This window comes from Phyllostomus hastatus, unplaced genomic scaffold, assembly GCF_019186645.2.
Source record: "Phyllostomus hastatus isolate PE091 unplaced genomic scaffold, TTU_PhHast_1.1 phas_scaffold_39, whole genome shotgun sequence".
NCBI lineage: Eukaryota > Metazoa > Chordata > Mammalia > Chiroptera > Phyllostomidae > Phyllostomus > Phyllostomus hastatus.
In genome coordinates, this window is record NW_025334028.1 from 12,703,907 (window position 1) to 12,729,195 (window position 25,289).

The 25,289-nt window shown below is 38.5% G+C and overlaps 1 protein-coding gene and 1 long non-coding RNA gene across 3 annotated transcripts in view; one reads left to right on the plus strand and one right to left on the minus strand.

The window, feature by feature from the left end:
* The first annotated feature begins 351 nt into the window (after window positions 1–351).
* HERC6 (HECT and RLD domain containing E3 ubiquitin protein ligase family member 6) overlaps window positions 352–25,289 on the plus strand; it is a 64,015-nt gene continuing 39,077 nt past the window's right edge. For both annotated transcript variants that reach the window (XM_045820306.1, XM_045820307.1), the window contains exons 1-10: window positions 352–871; window positions 3,036–3,195; window positions 5,756–5,832; window positions 9,379–9,603; window positions 11,926–12,020; window positions 16,423–16,550; window positions 17,230–17,366; window positions 17,911–17,978; window positions 21,942–22,063; window positions 22,773–22,832. In XM_045820306.1, the coding sequence (XP_045676262.1) occupies window positions 679–871; window positions 3,036–3,195; window positions 5,756–5,832; window positions 9,379–9,603; window positions 11,926–12,020; window positions 16,423–16,550; window positions 17,230–17,366; window positions 17,911–17,978; window positions 21,942–22,063; window positions 22,773–22,832 (1,265 nt within the window). In that variant the 5' untranslated portion in view covers window positions 352–678. The remainder of the gene's footprint in view (window positions 872–3,035; window positions 3,196–5,755; window positions 5,833–9,378; window positions 9,604–11,925; window positions 12,021–16,422; window positions 16,551–17,229; window positions 17,367–17,910; window positions 17,979–21,941; window positions 22,064–22,772; window positions 22,833–25,289) is intronic.
* LOC123806871 overlaps window positions 11,480–25,289 on the minus strand; it is a 56,322-nt gene continuing 42,512 nt past the window's right edge. The window contains exon 4 of the long non-coding RNA XR_006783541.1: window positions 11,480–11,534. This is a non-coding gene — a long non-coding RNA (uncharacterized LOC123806871). The remainder of the gene's footprint in view (window positions 11,535–25,289) is intronic.

Sequence of the window (25,289 nt, forward strand, 5' to 3'; positions counted from 1 at the left end):
TCAAATGTCACTTCCTATCTTCCTTGATATTTTATAAAAAATAATAGTTCCTTCGGTCCCCACCCTCTATTCTTTTACTGTTTTATTTTTCTTCATGTTGCCACCTGACCTTACGCTAAGTATTTAGTTACCTTTATAAATAGGAGAATGTAAGCACCATGAAGATTTTGCATTTCCATTGCCAAAAACGGCCTTCAAGAGGGGTTGACACTTAGATGCTTTTATTAAGCATTCTAGTAATTATTCTAAAACATTACTAATTATCTATTAAATTGTCCTAGCATATTAGACTTGCTGTTTTACTGTCCACGTTTCATAGACGTGGTAGGTGAGGCACAGAGTCATGAAGTCACTTGCCCGATGTCACACAGCTCATAAGCGGCTTACTAGGGTGTAACTCGAGGTGCTCTTCCTCCGGAGTCGCTCTCTGCTGCTCCTCAGCACTTGGCGCTCCTAACTGATGCAACTAACTTGCATCAGTTAGTATTTGTGCCCCGAAAGTCATCAGCGGGGAGGTGTCCGGATGACGTAGGGCGCCAGGGCAGTCCTCGTGGGGAGAGTCCACCACAGGGTGAGACCAGGGTAGGACTGACTCATCCTACCACCTATCACTAGTCTTCGGGAGCCGGTGGAGACTGAGCATCCAGACTCGAGCAGGCAGCCCGGCACAGGAGCGGGATGTACTTCTACTGGGGTGCCGGCTCCAGGAAGCTGCAGCGCCGGGCGCCAACACGGGGCACCGACCTGCGGCAGGCGGCCTGCGGGGAGCGCCACTCGCTGCTACTGTTGAGCGATGGCACGGTCCACTCGTGCGGAGACAACAGCCGGGGCCAGTTGGGCCGGAGGGGCGTGCAGCGTGGTGACCATCCAGGTGAGCACCGGGACAGTGGTGTGGGACGCAGCGCCAGGCAGGCGGGGGCGCTGGGACCCTTGGGTCCTCTGGGGCTACAGCTGGCCAGAACCGCGCTCAGCACCACCGGAGCGCAACTCCCGCAGTTTCGCTTTCCAGCAATCCTCGGGTTAGTTTCGGTTTCCAATTCTACAAAGAAAAACTGAAAGAGGAACTGTGTGCCCAACTTAACAGGACCGCTCTCCCCTGAACAACGATGTGGTACTTCCCACTTGCCTTTTAATCCTTGCCTGCGGCGAATCTCCGAAGCAGTGACCTTTCAAATGTGGTTTGTGGGTTTTGCACCTGTAACTCCCTCACAAATACCCTAGGGCGCCTTTTTTTCTTAATATTAAAAAAATGTACAAAATAGCATTTTTATCATTACTAATAATTGTAGAAACACAGGGGAAGAAATTGCGTATAATTCCAACACCCAAAAACAACTCCTAATATTTTGATGGATTACCTTTTTGCTTCTTTGCATTATATATTTAATCTTTATAATATCATGTCATTATACAGTTTGTATACTCAGTATTTATACTGTATACTGCATTTCTGCAATTCTGTAAACTGCATTTTCACCAAATATAGTATCATGAACTGCCTTTCATTATGTATTTTTGAAAATGTATTTTAAATTGTTGCATAACATTCCAGGCTCTCAGAGTACAATTTAATTATTGTCCTTTTGTGGAAATTAGTTTTGTTTTGTTTTGTTTTGTTTTTTCATGAGGGGCTTTTATAAGTAATACTCTGTTCGACATTAGTGTAGGTAAATATTTGACAAAATTTCTGATTACGTACTCAGAATAAAGTTTAAGAGTACTGTCTGGGAGCAAAAATTTCTCCTCTATTCTTTCAATTCAGGTCATAAGGACCTGCAAACTAAAATGACAAAGACAAATTCACAAGAGAAAAGCCATACAATTTCATTAATATTTTTGGTGCACAGGAGTTCACAGAAAAGAAATTAAACTCAAGAAATCATTAGACCCAGGGGCTTATTTGCAATTTTAACAAAAATATGGGGTTTGGGCTTTGAGGGATGATCAATTGTGGGGAAGTATATGCAGGAAACTGGTGGAAGACAAAGGTTATTTTACTAAGGGCTGTCACACAGACTTATCTCAGTGCCAGCTCTGATGATGAGAGTCACTCTTGCTGGTGCAGGAGAGGGGGACACCTTCACTAGGAAGATTTATGCCTTTCTTTTAGGAGGATAAGGGGAGGGAAGAGAACACTCCCTTCATCTATTGATTTTCAATTGCCTTTTGCTCAAAATAATCCTTATGCCAAAGTGGCATATTCTTGTGTGGCAAACCCTGATCCCCTTCAGGTGGAAATGAGGGGCAACATGGTATTTAATGCCAAGGTGTTCTTCAGGAAGGTGGTACCAGTTTCTACCTCGGTGAGTGCATAAATCTTTGGGAAATTTTTTACTGTTGCACAGTTTGAAAGTAAGCCATTGAAAAGGATAAGATCACAAAATTTTTAAGAAGAAAACTTAAGTGTTAACTAAAACTTTACTGATAATGATATACTTAACTACAAACCTTTGATAATTCAGAGACAACACTTTGGGAGACAGTCTAGACTGGCTTGTCGAGAAATGTGATCAGGTTTTCATTGGCGGGCACATCTGGCTCATTTAGAGGCATGTTACTGCACTCTTTGTTGTGAGAAGATCTGGTGTCTACCTCTCCATACTCCTGAGACAAGCATCCTGCTTGCTTCCTGCTGAGCAAGGGATTCCCTGTTCTCACTATTCAAGGCAGGGAATCCTGAAGAGTGGGGTGGAATCAATCCCACCTTCTCTCCGGCTCCCTTTATTTTGCTGGGTTTTGCTACCACCATGATAGAAAAAAACACTAGCTCAAGTATCCTAGTTCCTACAGGTTCCCCTCCTTCACTACTCCCACTCTTCTGAATATCAGGTATATTATATTCCTATAAAGATAGTATAACACACAATGAGTTAATTCCTTCCCACCTTTAGCATGGACTTTAGCCTTGATTTAAAAGCCCATTGGAAGAGACAAGCAATCCGAATGACACTTCTTTTTAAAGATAAGTACTGTCTTAAACTTACTATTAAATTAATCTGTGGGGTTTTTGTTTTGTTTTGTTTTTGTTCCCGAAGAACCAATTAAGGCATTAGAAACTCTACAGGTTGTTCTCGTGAGCTGCGGGAAGGAGCACTCCCTGGCTGTTTGTCACAAAGGAAGGGTCTTTGCATGGGGAGCTGGTTCTGAAGGACAGCTGGGGACTGAAGAATTTAAGGAAATAATTTTTACTCCTAAGTAAGTATTTCAACTCATTCATTCATTCATTCATTCATCCATCCATCTAGTCAGTCAGTCAATATTTTTGAATTCCACATGCCAGGCACCATGCAAGATGCCAGGGTACAAAGATGACCATGACAAACACAGTCTTTAACCTCAACCATTACAGTGTAGTGAGGAAGGAGGCAGGAAAAAACTTAAAACACCAATTATTATTTAGAGTCCTATGATGGAGAAGGGCATGGAGAAATGAGAAGCTGTGACCCTTTGAACATAATCTAATCTATTAGAAAAAACTTTATACCACTTAGACTCCCAGAGTTGGCATGAAGATTATTTCAAAGTGAAAACATTTGAGCTACTGAAGATGCAGAAAGCAATCTTATCTGAATTTCCCTTTCTGACTGAAAGCAGTACCTCCTAAAATTCAGTGGCCCCTAACCATCCTGGCAGGAAGTTTCCTGTGAATTTAGCAGCTATGAAGACAGACTGTCCAATCAGCATCCAAAAGCCCAGTGGAACCTTCCATACTCTCCTGATGTGGTCACCGGCCCACAATGTCTGTGGCGTTATGGATGAGATATGAGACAAATTCACATGGACTACTGAGTCCTGTGGAGGAAAAGGGATGGCACAGCTACTCTCTCAAGCGGAGCGTGCCTCAGAGCAGCCTGGCCACTCTTTCAAGAGGACAGCACCCCGATCCTTGCCTTGACAGGTTTTTATTGGCTTTCAATTTGCACAGGAATACAGGTAAAGCTCATCGGTCATTGGCAGGCAGTAAGGATCAAACAATAGATAACATACAAAGAACTCTGAGGGCCTATTCTGAGTCAGGGTCTGTTAGCTAAAGGGCTACAAAACTTTGGGAAACAAACTCATTTTCTGCTCCAACCCTTACCATTTAGTTGAGAGCATTCTTAGCAAAGCAGTTTTCACAGGATTTTATGCATTCTTTCTTAGGCCTGATCACCCAGGGAGCCCGCCCTTTCCAGCACAGGGCTGTACCACCCTCTGTCATTGTTTCAGGCTTAAGTCAGGCAGGGGAAGTAAGGCAACCGTGAGATTAGGAGATGTCTCACAGACAGACTGAGGACTCAGGCTTTGTCAAAGCCAAGGGGCGAGGGTCCATCATCCCCATTCTCCATAGCTCCCCAAGTCTTTCCCTGGAGCCTCCCCGGGATTGTGCCTGTCTTAGGTCATTCCCCCCTTGGGGAATCTTACCCATCATTGGCTAACCAATCAAGCACTGGGGACCAGTTATGGATGAAGTAAAAGAAGCAGAAGTGGCACTCCTGCCAGGGAGATAAGCTTTGTCTCCTTACCGGCTTCTGGTCCAAAGGTCACTCACTCAGCCTTAGTCATGGGGGAGTTACAGCTTCTGAAACCAGGCAGGGCGGTTCCCAACACTCTCCCATGGAAGTTCTAACCCCCAACCCCTGTTTTTGCTCTGTTGAAATATATAAACCTTTACTCAGGTTATTCCACAAAGTTTTTATTACTGGGAGCTCCCACATGTGCATATAAATAAACCATGTCTTTTTCTCCTGATAATCTGTCTATGGTCAATTAACTGCAGGTCCCCAATCACAGCACCCAGATTGGAAATGAAAAAGTTTTTCTCCCAACATAACCTTTTTGTTATAAGCTACTTGGTCCCAATATCTTACTTAGTAAAATGGAGAAAAAATTATATCCTCACAAAGAGATTTCCAGGGCAAATACTATGACAAGCAGTCTGAATTTTGTGTTCATGAATTACATGCTTTGAAAGTGTTCAAAAGCATGTTTTTTAATACTATGAAGTTACCTTTTTATTCCCTGTGGTTATTAATATCTTGTGAGAAATCGCTGTGGCTTGGGAGAATGATCATTGAACTTGAAATGGAAAGAACAAGGTTTGAGTCTAGTTCTATAGTTTGAAACTTATTTGACCTCTTTGAGTTCTACTAGGTTCAATCATATGAAACTGCTGATAGTTGATAGTTATGTTTTGATCCATAAAAATGACAATTCAACCCAATGGTTTATTTATCTCACAGCACTTAGATTAGGCGACATAGGTGACAGTGGTCTCTAAAATGTGTGTGAAGAAATCTATTCTTTTAGGCCAATAAGTATATAAGTTAGTACAGTAAATAATACATTAAAAGTCCAGTAAAAATCACTTATACATTACATACTGTTTTGGATTCTGCCCTGTACCTTTGTACATATTGATGTTGTATTAAAAACAGTGTTTGGAACTACCGAGTTCAGAGCTTGCTCTGGCTGGGTAGCTCAGTTGGTTAGAGCATTGTTCTGATATGCCAAGGTTACTGGTTCTATCCCCAGTCAGGGCACATGCAAGAATCAACCAATGAATGCATAATAAAGTAGAACAACAAAGTGATGTCTCTGTTTCTCTCAAATCAATAAATTAAAAAAAAATAGTTCAGAGATTTTGGAAAAAACCTACTACAGAAATACAGGAACGTAAAATTGTTTTCCTACACCAAATGTATTGAGATCTGTAGTTCACTTGACAATCCAATCTAAAGAAGGATTAACAGATTTTATATCATTTTTCTTATAGGAAGATAAAAACTCTGACTGATAAAAAAATAATACAAGTTTCCTGTGGAGACTACCATTCCCTGGCATTATCAGAAGGTAAAAAAAAAAAGACTTTTTGGATCTCCTAAGTGTCACTAAAAAGTAATTTTTTGAATACAAATGCTATCTGTTGATTTTTGATGTATTGAGGTTCATTTTAACACATTAAGAAGTTTTTAACTTTTCAGATTTCATAAGATGTGTTGTTCTTCATATTTTTTCAATTTTCTTTGTTTGTGTTATACTCTAGGTAGTGCCTAATTCATATTTCACTGCCATCTCTGTTTATATGACCTGATTGGCTGATTCTCTCAGAACTCAGAAGTGGTTTTATTCCCAGCACTTTGCCCTTTATGCTGAATGTTTGTCTACACTGGCAAACTCAGAGGGCAAAGGCCTATTTATATTTTGTACAATACTTGGATCAAAGAAAGATAAGTCAAGATGTCAAACTCATGACTCTACATCTTTTCTATCAACACCCCCAATCCTTTGACCATTCTCTGGCCAAATTTCTCAATGGAGAGTGCCAGGGAGGAAACACTTTCCTTCACCTTCTTAGGCTGAGAACCCAGGGGGCTACAAATTTAAGAAATGCCAGATTACTAACAGAAAAGGCATAAAATTTTTATTGGTACTTTACTTCTTCAAGATGTGGTTAAGTTCTGGGGCTTATATACAATTTTAACAAAGGAAAGGAGGTTTGGGTTAGGAGAGCTAAACTGGGCATCTGACTTGGAAATATGTGGGAGAAACTAATGGAAAGTGAGGGTTATTTTGGTCAGGATTGTTTGTGCACCCTCATGTCAGTGCTGACTCTTCAACTCTGTGATGAGTCCTTCTCCCACTCCTGGGACAGGAGAGGACACTTTCACAAAAGGAAATGGGTGCCTTGTTTTGGGTGGATAAAGGGAGGGCAGAGAACTGTTTTTGCATCCGTTAATTCTCAATTGCCTTCAGCTCAAAATAATCCTTATCCCAAAGTGGCATATTCTTTTCCCCGTCAAGAGACATGTATCATTTACATGCCCCTCGGGTGGTTTCTTATGCATAACTGCAATTGTACTGCAGGGGCCATGGACAGCCAACATGTTTTCATTGCCTTCTATGTGACAGTCACTGTTAAATGCTTTCCATGTGTTTCTCATGTAATCACCTGGAACATAGAAACTAGGTATTACTCATATCCTCACTTCAGAAATGAGGACATTTGGGCTCAGAGACATGCACTAATTTGCCTAAGGTCACACACTAATAGAAGCGGTGGGATTTGAACCTATATTTGTTTATATCCCAACCCTAAGTGCTTAATCACTGTGCCATGTAGACTATGCAACCAGGACAATCCCACGGCTTAGTGTGATTCCTTCTACCAACCATTTCTAGCTCTTTGACCTAAGGCAAGTTATTTGACTTTCCTGAGTCTCAATTTTCTCATCCGTAGGAAAATTGATGCCTAATTAAAGGTCGTTAAGAAGATTCAGTGAGGCCCTTGCTGGCATAGCTCAGCGGATTGAGCGCGGGCTGGGAACCAAAGTGTCCCAGGTTCGATTCCCAGCCAGGGCACATGCCTGGGTTGCAGGCCATAACCCCCAGCAACCACACATTGATGTTTCTCTCTCTCTCTCTGTCTCCCTCCCTTCCCTCTCTAAAAATAAGTAAATAAAATCTTAAAGAAAAAAAAAAGAAGAAGATTCAGTGAGGGAAGGTACACAATACAATAAATATTAGTTTCTTTTCTTCTTTTTGAAAATTAGAAAATTTATCTTTTTATTGAGGTATAATTCACATACATTATTTAGTGTCAGGTGTACAACATAACAATTTAAAATTTGTACACATTGTGAACAAATAAGACTTTGTACACAGTAAGTCTAGTTAACATCTGTCACCATACATAGTAACAGAATTTTTTTCTTATAATGAGAACTTTTAAGATTTATTCCCTTAACAACTTTCAAATATGCAATACAGTATTATTAACTCTAGTTGCCATGCTGCACATTACATCTTCATGACTTATTTTACAACTGGAAGTTTGTACCTTGACTCCTTCCACCCATTTTACTCCCAACCCTCGGCAACCACTAATCTTTTCTTGGCATCCTTGAGCTTTTTTTAAAAAAGATTCCACATTATAAGTGAGATTACCATATTTGTCTTTATCTGATTTATTTCACTTAGCATATGTCCTCAAAGTGCATTCATGTTGTCACAAATGGTCCTTCTTACTTACTGAAATGATTTGAATTATTTCCCTGGAGTACTGATTAGTCTTTACATTGGTCTGGAATGTAAAAGCTGTGTAGAACCCAGCACCTGATGCATTTGCGATGGTGAACTGTGAGTTCTCATACACTTTCATGAGAGTGCACTGTCAAAAATTCTTTTTGGTGCATTGTCAAAAATTCTTTTCAGTGATACAAGTAACTTAGAAGAGTTCAAAATAAAAATTAGATATAATAACATAAAAACCTGAGATGTGTTGGCATTTCTCTAAGCAACTAATTAAGCATTAGAACAGCTTTATTTTTGAAGTGATATTAATTATCCATCTCTGGTCAAATTCAACATAAAATGTTGTTTTTTTTTCACAAAGTCATTTCACAAGTATTTATCAAATGTCTACAATGTTTCCAGCCAAGAGGAATATTGCAGTTGACAAACCTAAGATCCTGCTTTTGTGGAGCTAACATTCTGAGGGGAAGTAGGGCAATGAACCTTAAACACAGAGAAAAATAGTTATATAGTTTAACAGACAGGGATAAGAGGAATGAAGAAAAGTGAGTCAGGGTAAGGGACAGAGCGCAAGTACTTAGTTATAGGAAATAGGTCTTTCTATTTATAAAGGAGGTCAGGGAAGCTCTTATATGAGCAGAGACTAAAAGGAAGAGAGGGAGGGAAACATGATGGTAAGGCCGTGATCCAGAAAAATGATCCAAACACAAAGGTGGTGATGCCAAGTGGTGTGATCAGCAACAGCAGGGGATCTGGAAAGTCAGGGGGAGATGAGGTTGTGGGGAGTCACGGGGACGCAGGGCTTGTGAGCCATGGTAAGAATCAGTCTATTACTGAATAAACTAGAAATTCCTGAAGCGTTCAATCTGACATATTTTTAAAAGATCACTCTGGCTGCTCTTTGGAGAACAGACTGCTGGGGACAAAGGTGGAATTTGGGAGTCCAGGGAAGTGCTATTGTAATTTTCCAGGATGTAAATGACGGTGACCTGGCTGCTAAGATGCTAACAGTGGGGAAGTGAGAAGTGGTTGGATTCTGGATAAACTCTGAAGGTAGAGGCTTAGGATCTGCTGGGTTGGTGAGTGTAAAAGAGAGAAAAGTTAAGGATGACTCCCAAGGTTTTTGGCCAGAGCACCTGAAAGAGCACAGGTGCCCTTTACTTGGAAGAAGAGGAGCAGATGTGGTTGGAAGAGATTTTTGAAGGTGATCTTGACCATCCATCCCCCTTGCCTCTAATCAGAACACTTTAACCTTTATCCCTGTTTTATTCTTTAAAGATTTTTAGAATTAGGGTGGTAATTTCTATTTGAATTTGGTATTCCAAAGTGTGTGCAATTCTGAATTTCTCTTCTCTATTTTTGTAGATGGCCAAGTTTTTTCATGGGGGAAAAACAGCCATGGGCAGCTGGGCCTGGGGAGGGAGGTTCCCTCCCAGGCCAGCCCGCAGAGGGTGAGGTCCCTGGAGGGGATCCCACTGGCTCAGGTGGCTGCAGGAGGGAGCCACAGCTTTGCTCTGTCTCTCTCTGGGACTTCATTTGGTTGGGGAAACAACAATGCAGGGCAGCTGGCCTTTACAGGAAAGGCCCCAGGTAAGGAGATAGTCTTGTTCCTGCACTAAATTATTCTTTCTTCTTGGTTGGAGGACCAACTCTGCAAAGGGCAGTATCAATGGTGTGAGCAGTGGTTCCCAAACTTTATGGCACATTAGAATCACCTGGAGGGTTATATTAATTTTTTTTAAAGATTTCATTTATTTATTTTTAGAGAGCGGAAGGGAGGGAGAAAGAAAGGGAGAGAAAGATCAATGTGTGGTTGCCTCTCACACGCCCCCTACTGGGGACCTGGCCCACAACTAGACATGTGCCCTGACTAGGAATTGAGCCAGTGATCGTTTGGCTCACAGGCCAGCACTCAATTCACTGAGCCACACCAGCCAGTGCTATGTTAATTTTTGATAGTTGCTGTAACAAATTACCACAGACTTTTGTAGCTTAAAACAACACAGATTTACTCTCTTATTGTTCTGGTGGTCTGAAGTCTAACCCAGGTCTCACTGAGCTAAAATCAAGGTGTCAGCAGGACTGTGTTCCTTTCCGGATGCTGTAGGACAGGAGTAATTTTTTTGCCTTCTCTAGACTAGCTTCTAGAGACTACCTGCTTCCTTCATTTACAGCCCCCTTTCTTTTTCAGAGCCAGCAATGGCTGGGTAAGTCTCAAGTCACATACTCTAACACTGACTCTTCAACTTCCCTTTTCTTCAGTGAAATGACCCTTGTGATCTCCCTGTTTTAAGGTCAACTATTAGCAACTTGAATTCCATCTGCTTCCTTAACTCCCCTTTGACATGCACCCTAACATACTCTCAGGCTCTGGGAAAAGAACGTGGACATCTTTAGGAGGCTGTTATTCTGTCTACCACAAGAGCATCCAAAAATCCCAATGTCTGAATTGGACCCTGTACCAATTAATCAGGATGTCTGGGGATGGAAGCCAGGCATCAATCATTAATAAAGATCTCACAGGTGGATTCCAATGTGCAGCAAAGTTTGGGAACCACTGGGTTAGAAGCCTGCTAGCGGTAGGGGAAGCAACCAGTTCCTCTGGAAACTTTTAAACCAGGGGCATCAAACTCATTTTCACCAGGGCCATATCAGCCTCACAGTTGCCTTTAAAGGGCCAAATGTAATTTTAGGACTGTATAAATGTAACTACTCCTTAACATTTAAATGAGAGCTCAGCACTGCTGCCAAGCAAAAACAAGGTGCCGGGCTAGATAAAACAAAGTGGAGGGCCAGACTTGGCCCACAGGCCTTGTGTTTGTCACCTGTACTTTAAACAAAACTCACTGTGAATTCTTCCCCGTGGACCCTGTTCCCTGTTCAGTTTTCTTCATTTAGCTAACATATATCTAGTACCGGTTAAGTGCTAGTACCATGCTGAGCACTTACATCTAATTTCATTTAACTTTGTCAAAATGAATTAGGTTCTTGTATTTTCTAAATTATTATTATATATTCACAGAATATGTACTGTGTGACAGAAATGAATACAACATGATAACACTATGATTAGGAAAAAGGTCTTGAAGCTTGGCTCTCCAGGGCAATAGACTGAAGCATTCCTGAAGAGTAAATGTTGGGTTGGCCAAAAAGTTTGTTTGTTTTTTTTCTGTAAGATAGCTCTAGTAGTTCTTAGTTGTCTTTAACTTCATTCAAAACAATTTTGTTGGATTGTATTGTGACAGCTGTCACATCAGTGTGCTTTTTTAAAAAAACATCAAAATTGGTGAATTTTTGTGTAGCCATTTTAATATTGAAGATAGAAGAAAATACACAACATTTTAGGCATATTATACTTTATTTATTATTTAAGAAAGGTAAAGACACACTGAAATGTAAAAAAGTTCGTGCATTGTGTAGAGAAGGTGCTGTGACTACAAACATGTCAAAAGTGGTTGTGAAGTTTCCTGGTGGAGATTTCTCACTGGACGATGGTCCACAGTCAGGTAGACAAGTTGAAACTGATAGGGATCAAATTGAGACATAAATGAAGAACAATCAACATTATACCATGTGGTAGATAGCCAATATATCTCAAAATATCCAAATCAATAAAGTTACTGGTGAAAATGAAATATGTGTCTTTTATTTTACAGAGAAAACCATATGGACTTTTAGGCCAACCCAACAGTTTCCAGAAATAAATGCTAAAAGACTGCTTTTCTTTTCTTTCCTTTCCTTTTCTAAATCAGGGCTTTCCCTTTGTTTTATAATACTTCTGATTAAAAATACTTCTAAAAATTATGTTAATGAATTATAAGGTAATAAAACTATGAAAAGTATAATAATATAAAAACTCATGATATCTGATTCTGCTTCTTATAGTCTAAAAATTCTGCTTTCTTTCAACAGTGCAAAGGTACAAGCCTTATTCAGTTGGTGCACTGAAGAGTCTAGGTGTGATTTATATCAGCTGTGGCTATGAACACACTGCAGTGCTTACCCAGGTAATCAAAAATGTCTTGCTATTTTTTAAAACCCAAGACAAATGTTACCATAAGGTACAGTTACTGATTATTCTTGAAAACAAGATGTGGATCAGTATCTCAACATATCCATTCAGTGTACAAATATATGAGAGAAGATGTTAGCCCAGTATAAACCATGTTTTCAAGATCCTATAACAAAAGGTAATTTCAGCTTTAGAGTATATTTTTAGATACTCACTAAATTAGATTAACAGGGGAGACAGTCCTATTAGCAATTATTCATAATGTAATTCACAGATAAGATTATAGAAGCACAAAGTAATTTTTACAGTTTTCAATAACCCACATTACCGACTAGAACATATTTTGTTTCACTTCTCGATCGTTAGATATGAGCTGGCTTCCTGAATGTTTTCCTCCTCCTCCGGTACTGACCATACAGTATATTCCATTGTGATAGATCTTCTCCATAGCCATAAGGAATAAACTTGAAAACTGCGTAGTTGTAATGTTTATTTAAAAACTAAATGTCTAAAACAAGTTTTATTATTTTAAAGGCATGTTTGGATTATATTATTCTTAGTTGACAAGGGAAAGCTAGAGTTGTTTTAATCAAGAATCATCTTTTGAAAGTACCTTGAGACAAATAAAAAGGAAAACACAGTGACCCAAGTTATGAGACAGTCTAAGAGGGAAATTTATACTAATACAGGCCTACTTCAAGAAACAAGAAAAACCTAAAATAAACTATCTAAACTTACACCTAAAGGAATTAGAAAAAGAAGAACAAAACTCAAAATGAGTAGAAAGGGTGGAAATAATAAAGGTAAGAATAGAGATAAGTGAAATAGATATTAAAAGAAAAACAATAAAAAGGATCAATGAAGACCTTGTTCTTTGGAAGGTAAAAAGATAAAAGGTAAAACTGATGAACTTTTAGCCAGACTCATTAAGAAAAGAAGAAAGAGGGCTCAAATAAAATTAGAAATGAAAGAGAAGTGACAAACAGCACCACTGAAATACAAAGGATTATAAGAAAATGCTACGAACAACTATATGCCAACAAATTGGACAACCTGGAAGAAATGGATAAATTCCTAAAACCATATAATCTTCAAGAATGAAACAAAATCTGAACAGACCAATAACAATGAATGAAATCAATCAGTAATCAAAAAACTCCCAACAAACAAAAGTCCTAGATCAGATGGTTTCATAGGTGAGTTTAATTCTTCTCAAAGAATTAATACTTGTACTTCTTAAACTATTGCAAAAATTTGAAAAGGTGAGAAGGCCAATATTGCCCTGACACCAAAAGTAGACGAAGGCACTACAAAAAAAGAGAAAATTATAGGTCAGTATCCCTGATGAATATAAATGGAAAAATCCTCAACAGAATATTAGCGAACCAAATTCAGCGATATCTTAAAAAGATCATATACCACGATCAGGTGGGATTTATTCCTGGGATGCCAACTTGGTTCAATATCTTCAAGTCAGTCAATGTGATACACCACATAAACAAAATGAAGGATAAAAATCATAGGATTGTATCAATAGATGCAGAAAAGGCATTTAAAAAATCCACATTGACTTATGATAAAAAACTCTTAGCAAAGTAGAGAAGAGGGAACATATTTCAACATAATAAAGACAATACATGACAAACCCATAGCTAACATCATACTTAGTGGTGAAAAGCTGACAGCTTTTTCTTTAAGATCAGGAACAAGACAGGGATGTCTGCTTTTGCCACTCTTACTCAACATATTACTGGAAGTCCTAGCAACAACAATCAAACAAGTAAAAGAAATAAAACTTAACCAAATCAGAAAAAAGGAAGTAAAACTGTCATTATTTATAGATGACATGATACTATATAGATATAACTCTAAAGATGCCAACAAAAAAACTATTAGAACTGGTAAATGAATTCAGTTTTAGCAGGATACAAAATTAATATTCAAAAATTGGTAGCATTTTTACACACCAATAATGAACTATAAGAAAGAAAAATTAAGAAAACAATTGCATCAAAAAAATACCTAAGAATAAGTTTAAAGGAGATAAAATACCTATACCCAGAAAATTGTGAGACAGTAAAGAAAAAAACTGAAGGAAATACAAATAAATGGAAGTATATACTGTCCTAGTGGTAGGAAAAATTAACATCGTTAAAATGTCCATACTACTGAAGGCAATCTACAGATTCAATGCAATCCCTATCAAAATACCAATGGCATTTTTTATAGAACTAGAACAAATAATCCTAAAATTTATGTAGAACCACAAAAGACTTTGAATAGCCAAAATAGTCATGAGAAAGAAGAAAAATGTTGCAGGTATCATGCTACCTGGTATCAAATTACCTGTATTATGCTGTGTATAATACATACTTTTTGCCCAAATTTTTGAGGGAAATAAGGATGCACATTACACACAGGTAGTACTAACTCCATGTCTATATAAATGTTTTTAGTTCTTTTTTTATGTTTATGCATTAAAAGTGTACCTCTAGAAAGCAATGATGATATCGGTATGCAGAATAATACACTGGGATACCATAATTGGTTTTATTTCTAAATATAAATAAATAAATAAATAAATAAATAAATAAATAATTGAATTATGAAATTAAAAGGAAAGATTTTTTTCCCTGAAAGTTTGGGCCAAAAACGTGTGTGTGTGTTATACATGGGAGGGCATTATACACATAACAAAATACAGTATGCTACAAAATTATAATAATCAAAATAGCATGGCACTGGCATCAAAACAGATGCATATTTCAGTGAACAGAATAGAGAGTTCAGAAATAAACCCATGGCTATATACCCAATTAATCTATGACAAAGGAGGCAAGAATGTACAATAGGGTAAAGATAGTCTCTTCAATAAATGATGTTGGGGAAAGTGGACAGATAATAAGTTGGCCAAAAAGTTCGTTTGTTTTTTTCCATAAGACGGCTCTAGTAGCACTTAGATGTCTTTAACTTCATTCAAAACAATATTGTTGGATTATTTATTTTATTTTATTTATTTATTTTTAGAGAGAGGGGAACGGAGAGAGAAAGAGAGGGAGAGAGACATCAATATGTGGTTGCCTTTCTCATGCCCTCCACCTGGAACCTAGCCTGCCACCCAGGCATGTGCCCTAGACTGGAAATCAAACCAGCAACACTTTGGTTCACAGGCTGGCACTCAATCCACTGAGCCACACCAGTCAGGGCCAATTTTGTTAGATTGTATTGTGACAGTTGTCATATCACTGTGCATTAAACAAAACATCAAAACTGGTGAATTTTTGTGCAGCCATTTTAATATTGAAGATGGAAAAAAATATGCAACATTTTTGGCGTATTATGCTTTATTGTCTCAAGGAAAGTAAATACATAACTGAAACATATATAAAGCTTGTGCAGTATATGGAGAAGGTGCTGTGACTGACTGAATGTGTCAAAAGTGATATGCAAAGTTTCTTGGTATTATTATTTTTTTAAAGATTTTATTTTTTAAATTTATTTTTAGAGAGGGAGGGGAGGGAGACAGAGAGAGAGAGAGAAACATCAATGTGCGGTTGCTGGGGGTCATGGCCTACAACCCCGGCATGTGCCCTGACTGGGAATTGAACCTGCGACACTTTGGTTCGCAGCCCGCACTCAATCCACTGAGCTACACCAGCCAGGGCAGTTTCTTGGTATTATTGATGTTTTGTCCAAATAATTCTTTGCCATGGGGCTGTCTTATGCATTGGAAAGTGGTAAGCAGCACCCCTGGCCTCTACCCATTAGAAGCCAATAGTAGGAGACAGCTGACGTACTGAAAACTACCATATGACCCGCCATGGCTGGTGTGGCTCAGTGGATTGAGCACTGTCCTGCAAACTGTAAGGTCACTGGTTCAATTCCCAGTCAGGGCACATACCCGAGTAGCAGGCCAGGTCCCTGGTTGACGGCGTGTGAGAGTCAACTGTTTCTCATACAATGATGTTTCTCTCCCTCTCTGTCTCCTTTCCTTCCCCTCTCTCTAAAACTAACGAAATAAAATATTTTTTAAAATATTATATGTCTAATGTAACTGAAAAATAAATTTTTAAAAGAATCATCTTTTTAAAAAAGATTATTTTCAGAGGAATGCACAAATAAATAAATGTGTTACTTTTGAACTGATTCATTTGTCCATCCATTTATTCTACAAACATGTATTAGGTTCCTAATTCTTAATGGAGTGCCAGTGATTTTTTGTGTATAATGTGTTAACTCTACATTCATCATTAGAAATAGTAAGTACAGTGCCCCTCCTGCAGAGCTCACATACTCATTATTTCACACTGTGCTCTCATATAACTCTGTTATGAAACATATCTTTTTTTAGTTACTTTCTTACTTGAAATTTGCTCTTTTTTTTTTTTTTTGGACAGAATGGGAAAGTGTTCACATTTGGAGACAATAGCTGGGGACAGCTGGGACACAGCCCCACTGCTAAGAAGAGTGGTCCACAACACGTGGAAAGAATTAATGGCCTAGTTTCGCAGATAGACTGTGGAAGGTAATAGGCTTTTTTTTTTAGCATGAGTAGAAACTGTTATATTTTATGACTTAGAAATAACTCATATGGAATGTTATCAAAACTTTTAAAACCCTAAAATATAGATAACTTTCTTTTCTGAAATTTACTTTTTACAAATAAAGTTTAACTTTCCCATTTCTCTTTCATCCTAGGCATTTAATTTGTTTAATAGGAATTTATTGGAAGTCTACTGTATATGGGCCGCCCAACTAGGTGCAAGGGCAGGATTGGGTTTATAACATAAATAGTGGTACTTGTCTACTTAAGGTGATTAAATAAAATTAATCTCATGTTCATGCATGTAGAAGATGATGTATATTTGCATATATATTCAGAGCTTCATATAACCTAATTATGAGGACACTTTGAGTATCATTTACCTAATTCATAAAATAAAACTCCTGCATTTATGCACAAGTGATAGAAACCATAGTAAAGACCCATCGATAATGTCCTATGTTTAAGGTTAGTAATAAATTAATATTCACCTACCATTTGTTTAGCCACATCATTTGGTACCTTCTAACCCTGACATTATGATAAGGGGTCTGCATACTTATTGTAAAATAAGTCTATTTTTGTGTGTGTTAAGAGACATCATCTTTCTCAAAAAGTGTAAGTATCCTGGTCTTTGCTTTATGTATTCTCTCTCTGACAGTTATCACACCCTTGCATACGTCCACACTACTGGTCAGGTGGTGTCTTTTGGTCGTGGATCAAGTTGTGCAAACAGCCTAACTCATCCGGAGGCCCCGATGGAAAACTTTGGCATTAGCTGCCTGATTACTGCTGATGGTATGAGTGGTCCCACCAACTCATGATTTTCTGTTCATTGATGCCCCCGGAGAAGAAAAGTATTATTCAGCTTTCTCTCAAAGGAGTGCACAGAACTATAGTTCATCTAGTATGCTTATTTTTTTCATTTGTAAAATATACATTTTTACTTATGCTGTGATTCCCAGAGTATTTGGTAATCTTGTCTAAAGATTAAGGTAATACAAAAGAAGATCCCAAATTGGCTATTTAAGCATCAGAACAATACACTTTGATATATTTAATCAAACCTCTTTTAAAGCACATCAGCATGGTTTCATGATGCAAGTGCATGAAAATTAAGCTTTTGGCTAAGTGAATATATGATATGTAACCTGATCACAATCTTTTCTCCTGTTTGTAGTCCGAGTCCATTTAGAAGAATATAAGTTGCCTATAAATAAGTAAATTTGGCTTGGGAATACATTAGATTTTTTAAAGACTATTTTTAAGAGTAGTTTTAGGTTTACAACAAAAAAATTTTACTTATAAAAGCAATAAGCATGGATTTATGACTTTCTTTTAGACCTTGTGGATGTTCAAATCAAACACATTTTTGCTGGAACGTATGCCAATTTTGTGACAACTTATCAGGTATCTATTACATTTTGTTCCTTTTAAAAATCAATTTTCTCCTCTAGATTTCAAAGTAGTATTTGAAATATTGTATCATTTGTATGTATTCAAATTCTTATTTAAATAATAAGACCTTCTCATAGAATGCTTTTAAAAAATATTATGTAATTCTCACTTTCTCTTTTGCTTTTCTAGTAGCTAAGACTCCCAAATTCATTGCCTTCCCACTAACTTTTATTATTAAGTAAGAATATTAAAAATGATAATAAAGGCAATGAATAATGTCAGTTGTCGTCATCATGAATTAAGCACCAATCTGAGTACTCCAAATGGATCAATGGGTTTAATCCTCATATCAACTCCAGTTGGTGTTACTTTCGTCCATTTTACAGATGACAAATACTGAGTCTCAGAGAGTAGACTCCCCCACAGTTGCCTTGCTAACAAGTGGCAGAGATGATTCGAGGCCAGGCAGTCCAGCCTCAAAGTTGACACTTTTGCCCACCATACTAGTGCTTTGCTAATTGTTAATTGTTAACAGAGAGGACTTTATTATTATATTTCTGGGTGAATTCTGAAGTGTTTTTGTGGAGACAAAGGCATACATGTAATTGTTATTTTCCTAATCTGCACTTTTTTCTATGATGAGGAATGTTTTAAATTTGACATTCATATAGACCCTTACTATATTCCCTGGGACAGAAAATGGTGAGAAGTGGAGGTGTCTGTGTTGCTGGTGATAGTCAGGAGATTGTACTTGCTGTCATAGCTATTTAATCAAAAATGTCTCTTGTGTTTAAGGTGCTTGGGGTGAAAGTAAATAATACAAGGATTCTATTGTTTGTATCCGATAAGGTTGCGTTCATTCATGGTGTTTGGAGTCTACACGAAAGAACAGATAATAAACATGAAAATGCAAAATAAATAAGATTCTGTTAGAGAGTGACAAGTGCCCTGAGGAAAACAAAATGGGTCGTTTGAGGTGGGTTTCTTTAGAATTGTCAGTCAGGGAAGACCTCACAGAGGCTGTGGCATTTGAGCAGAAATCTTCGCCAAGCTTAGATTCCGAGAAAGAGCATTTTAGGTAGAGAGGACACATAGGAAGCCCTAGTGTAAGAATACAGTTAGTCTGTGTGAGGAACCGAAAGAAAGCCCGTCAGACAGCTTGATAGGAAAGGATGAAGAATTCCATGAGATGGAGCCAGGGATGTAATGGGGTCAGTATGTGGGATGAGGTCAGTTTGAAATGTCTTTGGAGAGGACTTAGGAGTTTAGTTGGATGTCTAAATCTGGAGCTCAGGGAGGACGTCAGCACTAAAATACAAATATGGTATCGAAGTCCTGATAGTTTTTATTTATTTTTTATAAAGGTTTTAATTTTAATTTTTTTTTTAGAAAGAGGGGAAGGGAAGGAGAAAGAGAAGAGAACCACACATCAATGTGTGGTTGCCCCTCACATGTCCCCTGTTGGGGACCTGGCCCGCAACCCAGGAATGTGACCTGACTGGGAATCGAACCAGTGACCCTTTGGTCTGCAAACCCACGCTCAATCCACTGAGCTACACCAGCCAAGGCTCCTGATGATATTTAAAGCCAGGGGCCTGGATAAAAGGTTACCTAGAGGGAAAGTAAAAATGAGAAGAGAAAGGGAACAAAATCCAGCTTTGAGGGCTTCTCCAGGTAGAGGTTACGCGGTGAGGAGGAGCCAGAATAAGAGACTGAGAAGGACCAGTTTCTGGAGTAGGAGAACACCAGGGGAGGGTGCCTTATCAAGCCAAGAGCAGATAAAGAACTATTTCTAGAAGGAGGAAGTGCCAGTCCTGTCATGTACCTCGGAGAAGTGAATGGAGGAAGATGAGCAGAGTTCTGTTTACGTTGTTAAGAGTGAGCCATCTCAAGGGAGAATGGATGAAACCTGACTTAGTGGCAAAGAGTAGGAGAGGAGCAAGTACAAACAATGACTGTGACAATTCTGAGTTTTATTTTGAAGGGGAATAGAGAACTGTGGGAGGGTTTTGTTATTGTCTAGAGAGGTAACAGTAACGTATGTTTGTGTGCCAGTGAGAATGATCCATTTCATATGGAGAAAGTAATGATGCATGAGAAAAAGTGAACAACTGTTGTAACTGTAGAGAGACATGCATGTTGGGGGTGGCTGCTACTGCCATCCAGTGGGTGGAGGCCAGGGATGCTGCTGAACATCCTACAGTGCACAAAACGGGCCCTCACAACAAAGAATTATCTGACGCAAAATACCAGTAGCACCATTTTAGGAACCCTGATCCAGGGCATGAGTGGCTGAGGTGGAGCAGAGAAGATTGGAGATGAGATCAAGAACTGAGAGATTGAGGTGGGAAATGAGTTAATCAATTCTGAAGTAGCCCAGAATGACAGGAAGAATGATGGCAGGCATAGTGGTGTTGAGAAAGACAGTCAGCAAGGTGCTAGAGTTTTCAGTGACTGAAGGGTAGTGACGAGGACATTGGGAGATGATTATAGAAGGAGAGGCAGATGATATAGTCTGATGTCATGCCCTTCAAAGGAGTCAGAATTTTGAAGCAAAAGTGGAAAAAATGGTATGTAGGTGCCATTAGGGAGTACCTTATTGTCCTAAAGTTCCTGGCATGTGGAAGAAAAAAAAGCTTCTTCATGACTGAACTACAGGGGATACCCAGGACTCAGATAAAGAAACTGGAGGGAACTTGAGGAGTCATGGTTACACATTCTTTTCAAAATATCTTTATTTAAACAAAATAAATGATGCAGGATTTCCTGACTCATTACAAGTTCAGTAGAGACCAAGGTATAACATAGAGGGGAACACTAATGTCTTTGAAAGACTATATTAGAGACTGATTATTCTTTCCAAGATGGTGATTTCTGACACCTCTGGCTGAACCATTTGGTTTCAAGTGTTGTACAGAACCATGGATCTCAAAGTGTGGTCCCCAAACCAGCAGTATTGGCATCACCTGGGAATTCACCAGATATATAATTTTGAGCTCCACCCCTGCTATATTGAATCAGAAACTGTGGGGATGGGTCCAGCAATCTATGCTTTAACAAGATCACCAGATGATTTTGTTGTACACTGAAGTTTGAAAACTACTGACATAAAAGTAAAAATCTGTGGCTGGTTAAAGAGGAGAAAGAAACTAGTATTTACTGAGTACCTACTATAATATAAAGCTTTGTATATCTAATATCATTTGATCTTAATAAGTTCCCAGGGAGGTAAGTATTGGGTATTGTAATCTCACTTTTTTATTGTGGTAAAATATATATCTACATATCTATATCTATACTATACGTGTAACAAACTTTGCTATTTTAACCAATGTTAAGTGAACAGTTTAGTGGTATTAATTGCATTCACAATGTTGTTGGATGCAACCATCACCACTGTCCGTCTCCAAAACTTTTCCTCACCACAAACAGAAAACACATTAAATGTGTAACACATTACCTAGCACCCTCATCCCAAGGTAATTTGTAATCTACTTTTTGTGTACATATAAATGTTTCTACTAATATAAGTGAAATCGTACAATATTTGTCCTTTTGTGTCTGGCTTATTTCACTTAGCATATTTTCAAAGTTCATGTTGTAGCAGGTATCAGAATTCCCTTCTTTTTATGGCTGAATAATATTCCATTGTATGTATATATACAATATTCATCTGTTAATGAACATGACTATTGTAAATAATGCTGCAATAAATATTGGCCTACAGATTATCTGAGTTCCTGTTTTTAATACATTTGTGTTATCCCATTTTTTTTAAATGATAAATTAAGGTTCAGACCAAGCAAAGTGGCCAAAGCTAGGAACTAAAACAACCAGACCAGTCTGATGCCATATCTCCTCTCACCAACCCCACTGTCTAAGAGCACTGGTCCTATCTACCAGCTTTACTGGGTTATCTGTTACTCTGCACATGTGAGTGTGTTCCTGATTGTTCTTTTTTTTTCTTCCTTGAAGGATACTAGTTCCACAAATGTTTCCAGGAAAACCTTGCCAGAAATAAGCCGAATTAACCAGTCCCAGGTGGAACAATGGATGGCAGTGACAATTGGAAGTACTGAACATGAAGTGGCTAAGAGGTGGCTCTGTCAGATCATTATAAACCACTCTTATTTAATTCTGAAGCCATGGTCATTTTACCTTAGACATAAGAGAGAGGGCTTGGCTTTGTTGTGAAGGCATTTGCATTTCCCATGATTCCCTTCAGCCACCTCTTAGTTTGAAAAAGTCATTGACTTACGCATTGATTCATTGTTCACTTAACAGAGGTATACAGGGTGGGGCAACAGTGAGTTTACAGTTGTTCGTATGGAAGATAGTATAATAATTAATAAATAATAATACAAGAATAAACTATGTGTTTTGCATACTCACAATGGTAAACCTACTTTTACCCCATCCTGTATTGAGGACATACAATATTCCAGGCACCTTGATAGGTGAGGGAGATGTAGGAGAGAATTAGAAATGCTTTCTGACTCTCAAAATCTTCCCTAGAGTGAACTTTTAAAAACATATCTTCATAGTTTATTCTCTGGAGCTCCATAATTTCTGTTTTCAGAAGGATGGATTTTGTTTACGTCTAGGTGACTTGACCAAATCAGCTAGGAAGGCTGTTGGTGAGACTCAGCCGTCACATGCACAAAGTATAACCAGCATTTGGAGGACTCTTAGCAGAATTGTTATTTTCATTATTAATGGTTGCACATCATCAGTTATCTTCAGACATGAGAGGAGGCAAGCTTTACAGTATGTTATGACTTAATCTTTATGTTATTACTTTTGCAGTGAAATTAGAATGATATTTTCATCTCCTGCTTGTCTGACTGCAAGTTTTTTAAAGAAAAGGTAATATTTACATGAGATTTACCTTCATTTAAAGCACTGGGGAATATTTTAAATGAAATCTTTGAAGTCAGCCAGTTCAATTTGTGAATTTTGCTGTCTGCAAACAAAAAGCCCAACACAAAACTCCACGGGTTATTACAGAATTCTTCCATATTGTAGGATAATTATATATCAGACCACTATTAAGTTGTAATACCTAATTCACATTGTTTACTTCCTCTATCCTGCCCTCCTTTGTTCTCTGACTTGGAGGAATGGTGGTTTTTTCCTGGATCTTTGTTTCTATGGGTATCATTTCATTGCCCTAGTACTTAGAGTCCAAGGGTGTACTTTGCAGTTCCCTATTTATCTTTAGTCTTACTATTACAGAAGAAAATCTGTTTGGTTTAAGAGTTGGTATAACCCAGTAGTTTAAACAATTCCTTTGCATAATGTTCAACATATGGTCTTATATTTCTTCCCCTCCTTCTATACTCATCAGTACTGTGACTAAGAACCATTAAAAGATAAACTGAAGCATGTTAAACATTTTAAGAGTTTATTTGAGCAAATGTTGATTCAAATGGGATAGTGCCAAACTGGAAGTGGTTAGGTGCATTCTGCTGATAGGAGCCAGGGGAGAGATTGGTGTAGTGATAGTGCAGAAGCAAAGAAAGGAAATTATTTGATTGGCTATAGCTTTAAGCATAAGAAAAGCTTTGTAGCATAAGCATTTTAACAGTTAGCTATTTGTGACTGTTGTCTTTAGGTTTTGATTTCATAACTTTAAAGCATTTACAAGCTTAGGTTTTAGTCTGTTTATGTAGGCCTCCATGGCATTAGAGCCTCCACAGTCTAACAGTTTCCTTGCTTAATTAATTTAACAGTATAGAAAGGAGAAGATGAAGAGATAGCAGCATGAAGGGGCCCTTAGGCTGCCCTCTGCCTTCTCTGGAGGCTGGTCCCCTGCTGGTCAATCTGCAGCCCATATAACTCATTTCAGTCCTCCCCAAGTCAGGTCCTATCCCTCCCCTTGTCGAGCTGGCCTCAAGTTGGCTCATTGGTTCAAATGACACACATCTTGTAACCAACCCCTCCTGGCCACTAGGTGGTGCTGGCTTAACCCCTGTTGCAGCTATTCCTTGACCCTACATACCCCACAGTTACTGTATTTTTTTTTTAATTTTTTAAATTACAGTTTACACTCAATGTTGTTTTGTATTATTGTCCCATTTGTTCCTAAGCCAGATGCATTCTCAGCCACTCCAACAACTTTATCTGGGAGCCAGAGAAGCCCAGGGAAGTTCACTGTCATGGCCTCCCACTGTTAGCTCATGGGAAAGTATCTTTCTAGAGCTCTAAAAAGCATCCCTGTCCACATCTGCATATCCGGGACAAAGGCAGGAGAAGAGAAATTAGGACACTGCTTCCTAATTTCTGCCATTTCTCCCATTTGCTGTCCTCTTTTTGCCATCTTTCCAGGATGGGATTAAGGGCTCTACCATACAGAGTACCTTCTTTCTTTTCTGCTCTAGTCTCTTTCTACACTGAGAATATCATCTTTTAAAGTAGACATGTATCCTCACAGGAGTGATGAACCTCAAGGTGCAGTCTTACAATGTCAAAGGCTGAAAAGTAGAGTATATTTAACAATATATTCTTTGATTTAGTACTTGCATAACATTTTAGCCCTGAGGTTACTGTTGTTGGCTAATCCAGAAAGTATAAAGTATTTTTTGAGAGAACATTATAATGACAAATTGTTTGGCAGAATGCAGGTTTCTCAGATATCACCAACATGACCCAGGGAAGAACAGCACCACATCTATACAAAGCTTTAATAGTGTTTCTGAGAGGGGAGGCCAGGTTGGAATTTATTGAGTATTGGCAGTTTGGGCCCTGTCTGGTGTGGTTCAGTGGATTGAGTGCTGGCCTGTGAACCAAAGAATTGCCAATTTGATTCCCAGTCAGAGCACATGCCTGGGTTGTGGGCCAGGTCCCCAGTAGGGGTACGTGAGAGGCAACCACACACTGATATTTCCCTCCCTGTTTCTCCTCAAAATCAGTAAATAAAATCTTTTAAAAAAAGAATTGGCAAGGGCTTAAGGCAAGTTTTTCAGTATGGGAAGGGGAGGGCTTGATTATGATTGGGAAAAGATACTAGGGTCCTAGATGAATGGAAACAGCAAGGATATGATTTGTGAAGCAAGAGAATCAAAGAATTGGCATAAACTGTGGATGCTTTTCATTGAAGAGTTAATGGGTCTTTTCAGGAAGTTCCCATAATGAGCAATCAAACCATTTGCTTGGGGAAGTGTCTCTTGGAATAGTAAAGTCATGCTAATGAAACAGTGGAATCCCACAGTAATGTAAATGTAACTGGTAAGGAATGTGTGGGGGTATTGGAGTCGGGGAGTAAGTAGTTTCAGTTCTTTGCAAGATGAGAGTGGGGGTAATTGCTTTCAGTTCTTGGACCCA